The sequence below is a fragment of the Mesitornis unicolor genome, unplaced genomic scaffold, assembly GCF_000695765.1.
Source record: "Mesitornis unicolor isolate BGI_N332 unplaced genomic scaffold, ASM69576v1 scaffold45520, whole genome shotgun sequence".
Classification (NCBI taxonomy): Eukaryota; Metazoa; Chordata; class Aves; order Mesitornithiformes; family Mesitornithidae; genus Mesitornis; species Mesitornis unicolor.
In genome coordinates, this window is record NW_010158474.1 from 1 (window position 1) to 4,866 (window position 4,866).

At 60.7% G+C, this 4,866-nt stretch overlaps 1 protein-coding gene across 1 annotated transcript; it reads left to right on the forward strand.

Annotated features, from left to right (window-relative positions):
* The first annotated feature begins 6 nt into the window (after positions 1-6).
* Positions 7-4,460, forward strand: DNPEP (aspartyl aminopeptidase). The gene is made up of 12 exons (XM_010183564.1): positions 7-116; positions 455-580; positions 695-825; positions 1,171-1,255; positions 1,695-1,802; positions 2,019-2,096; positions 2,418-2,501; positions 2,773-2,933; positions 3,085-3,124; positions 3,512-3,613; positions 3,793-3,960; positions 4,345-4,460. Exons 2-12 carry the CDS (start codon positions 491-493, stop codon positions 4,393-4,395), a joined length of 1,098 nt encoding a protein of 365 aa, XP_010181866.1. The 5' UTR covers positions 7-116; positions 455-490; the 3' UTR covers positions 4,396-4,460.
* The last annotated feature ends 406 nt before the right edge of the window (positions 4,461-4,866 follow it).

Genomic DNA, 4,866 nt, shown 5'->3' on the forward strand with positions numbered 1-4,866 from the left:
AGTACTTTGTCACCAGGAACTACTCCACCCTCATCGCTTTCGCCGTCGGTGGCCAGTTCCAGCCCGGGAATGGTTTCAGCTTGCTGGGGGCCCACACCGACAGCCCCTGTCTCAGGGTAAGGCAGGCCATCCTAGTGCCTTCCCTCGGCCAGAGGCCTTCCCTGCTGCCCTCCAGTTTCACTGCACCAGCAGAAAATACACTAACTGCCCCTGTGCCCCACAGCACTGTGGCTGGGTCCCTGCACCTCCCAAATCCACCACCCAGGGCAGCCCATGCCAACCCTTTGCATTGCTCCACCTGCTGTTATGACCTCCGTGTCTTCTGTCCCACAAAGCCTCTTGCAGCACCCTTCACTGACAGGATCAGCAATGGGCATCCTCTGCCCAGTCCCCACCAGTTACCTAGTCCCTGGAGCTTTGCAGTGCCTGCAGTGATGCCTCTGCTCTCATCCAGGTGAAGCAGCGCTCGAAGCGAGGACAAGTAGGCATCATGCAGGTCGGTGTGGAGACCTATGGAGGGGGCATCTGGAACACCTGGTTTGACCGGGACCTCACTGTGGCCGGGAGGGTGATCATAAAGGTGAGCCCGATTTGGGACAGGCATGGTGGGCTAGCTGTGTGTGTCCTGTTCCGGGTCTGTGACTCCCACCCAGAGGGGGACCTACTGCAACCTCTCCACCTCCTTGTGTTTCAGGACCCGGCCACGGGGCGCCTGGAGCAGCGCCTGGTACGTGTGGAGCGGCCCGTCCTCCGCATTCCCCACCTGGCCATCCATCTGCAGCGGAGCATCAATGAGAACTTCGGGCCCAACACTGAGCACCACCTGTAAGGCCTAGCCTAGCCCCAGCCCCAGCTGGACCAGTGCCCAGCCTCAGCTCTCTCCCTTTGGCAGCTGCTCATCGCAGTGGGGAGGTCTGAAATGGCTTCTCTTAGGCCCATAGAGTCTTTCTAGGAGATGTTTCCAAGCCTGAGAGTTGGGAAGGAATGCTGGGGTATCCTGAGGTGACACAATAGATCTGTGTTTGGAATGTTGTGTGCCTTTGCTCCATTTGGCGTGGCAGTCGCTCCTTGTAGGAGCAAGGCAGGCACCCCAGGAAGGGCTGGTTATGCGTGACCCAGGCAGGAGAGGTGAGCAAAGCCCTGGGAGCTAACGGCACCGTCTCCCCACAGGGTTCCCATTCTGGCCACTGCTGTGCAGGAGGAGCTGGAAAAGGAGGTGCTCATGGAGGCCACCCCTTGTGATGCCTCAGCCCAGGTGAGTTGAGGGCTTTTGCTAGGACCTCACGCTTGTCCCCTTTGATCTCTAGTCCTTGGGGATCTGCCAGCAGGTTCCCGTTCTCCCCATGGACTGCTGGTAACCTTCCACTCTGCCTCAGAGCTGTGTACAGAGCTCAGCCTTCTCTCTCTTCCCACCCTGGTCTGCAGCCATCGTGTAGAAGGGGGTGCAGCCCCCATAAAGCTGTCACAAGCCTCCCTGGGAATGCTGGGGGATTACACAGGGGAAAGAGAGCCCCTCACTGCACCCTGCAAATGTCCCTGCTGCTCTGTGCGAGGTGGGGGCTTGAACACGGGATGTGTTAGTGGGGAGGACCATGCCAATGTGAATGGGGTGTGGGACGGCTCTGCCAGAGAGGACAGGGAGCTTTCCCTGCCATCCACTGCCTGCCCTGCCCACAGCTCTGCTTTCTTCCCAGGCAGAGCGGCACAGCCCTGTCCTGCTTTCTCTGCTCTGCCCCCAGCTGGGGGTGAAACCAGAGCAGATCGTGGAGCTGGAACTATGCCTGGCAGATACGCAGCCAGCGGTGAGTAAAGGCAGGAGCCTGCCTCTGCCTGCACACAGCCTGCGGGCTGGCACTGCGCAGGTTTTACCCAGCATGGGAGCTGAGCTCACTGAGAGTAGACAGCTCCTGAGGGGTGGAGATGAAGGAGCTGAAAGGACTGGGATAGGGACCCAGAGGCAGGTAATTTTGGTGACCCAAAAAGCCTGTGCCTTGCTTCTTCTGGCTCTCTGCCTGCAGACGCTGGGTGGTGCCTTCGATGAGTTCATCTTCTCCCCACGCCTGGACAACCTGCACAGCTGCTACTGCGCCCTGCAGGTGAGCAGGAGGTGATAAGGAGACTGGGGTCGCAGTGTGGCTCCCTGGAGCCCCGGCTCAGCTTAACAGCATCTTATTCCTATGGGATGGGTCTGGCTTGTTGGAGGATCTGGGCTTGGATGGGGGCTGCCCCCTTTGCTGGGTGTGTGGGGTTCTCAGCGGCTCCCAAAGGTGACTCCTGCTTTTGCTGGGCAATGTGTGCCCACAGGTCCTATCCTCAGTGCTTTGGGCTCTCCTGGGGAAGCTCCTGGCAGCTCAGTGCCGAGCTTTCTGGGATGGGGTAGCACTCAAGCTGGTATCTGCCCCCCTATAACTCTGCAGGCCTTGATCGACTCATGCGCGGCTCCCTCCTCCCTCTCCCAGGAGCCCAATGTGCGCCTCATTGCGCTCTACGACAACGAGGAGGTGAGTGAGGGGCACAGCTGTGGGGTGGCCAGCACTGACAGGGGCTCCGTGTTCTTTGCTGTCCCCCAGCCATGCCTAGCAAGAGATAGATCCCAAGTCTCAGTGGGGCAAGAGGGAATTTGCTCACTCCAGCATGGAACACGGCCCGGGCATGGGGTGGGAAGCACTGGGGTGGCTGGAAGCTGTTCTGCTGGCTTTGGGGAGCACGCTCTCGCTCAGCTGGCCCGTGGGGTTGCACTGTGTGGGTTGTGCTGATGGCGGTCCCCGGCAGGTAGGGTCGGAGAGTGCACAGGGCGCAGAGTCCCTGCTGACGGAGCTGGTGCTGCGCCGGATCTCAGCATCACCACAAAACCTGACAGCCTTCGAGGAGGCTGTGGCCAAGTCGTACATGATCAGTGCCGATATGGCCCACGCTGTGCACCCAAACTACGTGTGAGTAGTTTGAGCAATGCTGCAGGCCAGTGCAGCCCTCCCTGACAGCTGCCAGGATGTGTCCTTGTCATTCCCTGGAGGAAGAGACAAGACAGTCCTTGTTGCCATGGGGAGGGAGGGCTGTAGCGTGAAACTCCTGCTTCCTTTTCAGGGACAAGCATGAGGAGAATCATCGACCAGCCTTCCACAAGGTGAGGGCAGCCCTCTGCTTTGGGCTGGGAAGGACACTGTCTGTCTGTCCTGCAGCACCGTGAAGCACCCAGCCCCTCCTTGAAGCACAGTCCCAGGGTGTAACTCAGCAGCACTCAAACGGGAGATGTTTGTCCCACAGCACGATTTGGCTGTGCCACACCACTGGTGTTAATTGCTTGAGACCACAGCCTTGGCCCCAAAGCCCTTCCCTGCTCTGAGCTGAGGCTGTCCCCATCCCCACAGATCACCCAGGGAGGGGAGAGTGGTCTGGTGGATTGAGGTGGGATGGCATTGAATCCATGTGGGTCTCTGGACCACAAGTGTTTCCAGAGCTACCGCCTATCCCTGGTACCAATGGTGGGCCTGCGGTGCCTTCCCTTGCGCAGGGCCCTGTCATCAAAGTGAACAGCAACCAGCGCTACGCCTCCACAGCTGTCACCGAGGCAGTCATCCGGGACATCGCCGCCCGCGTGGGTGTCCCTCTGCAGGTGAGCGGCGCTGGGTGAGCCCTCCGTATACAGTACCAGCTCAGGCTGTGGCCCTGCCCCTGGGTTCAGGAGAGAGGGTCTGTGCCTGACCCCCACCCCTCGTTTACTGTGTCCCAGCGGCCTATGCGGGGGGGCTGTGGGGCAGTATGGGGAGCTGCTGAGGCTGTGTCCCTGTGCAGGAGTTCATGGTGCGCAACGACACGCCCTGCGGCACCACCATTGGCCCCATTCTGGCCTCCCGCCTGGGGCTGCGTGTACTGGACATTGGCTGCCCGCAGCTGGCCATGCACTCCATCCGAGAGATGTGCTGCACCTCGGGGGTGCTCCAGAGCATCACCCTCTTCAAGGTGAGGCTCCGTCCTGTAACATGGCCCCCTCGCTGCTGTTCCACGTCTCCTGTGTCCCCATGTCCTCACCCAACCTCTGCCTTGGGGCTGAGTCGGGCCATCCACCAGGCTCCCCACCCCTCTGGAGCAGAGAAGGTACCAGCTGCTTCCAGAGGTGCCCCTTCACATCCCAGCCTTCCCTGGTGACAGCCATCCCCCAAATGGTTCCTATGGCAACCAGCGCTAGCCTTGAGTCAGTGATGGGTTACTATGGCGACATGGTCCTGCTCTCTGCGAGTAGCTGCCTGCTGTGACGCTGCGTGTGTAACCCAAAGGGGAGCCGCTGTCCACCTTCACTGCCTGTCCCCCCACCCTATGCCCCCCTGACAGCCTCTCTCCTTACAGGCATTCTTCGAGCTCCTGCCAACGGTCAGCAGCAGCCTGGTGGTTGACTGAGCACTGTGGGGAGGAAGCATCTGTGGGTTCAGCCCTGGGGCCATTAAAGCATCTCTATCTCATCAGCGAGTGGTCCATCAGCGTGGCTGGGGATGGGGGTGATCGATCTGGGGGACTCCCATGGCTCCCACCTGGGCTTTCCCCTGGGGCCAGGAGCAGGGGCTGTTCACAGTTGCCCCCTCCATGCTGTGTTGGGTGGGGAATGCCAGGGGTCCCAGCTAACAGCCAGAATGCAGCTCTGTCCTTCTCAGGGAGAGCCAGGGGGAAAGGATGGCTCCTGCCTCCTGCAGTACTGGGACTGCCCACGTCCCCAGCAGAGGGAGGAGGGGACAAAGCCACACCCAGGGGTGTGCTGTGTGGGCCTACAGCCCCAAAGCTGCAGTTGCGGGATGGGGATGGGGCTCAGAAGCTGCCCTTTCTGTGGTGCGGCTGGGTGGGGGTGTGAGGGTGTGGCCCGGTGCTCGCTGCTCA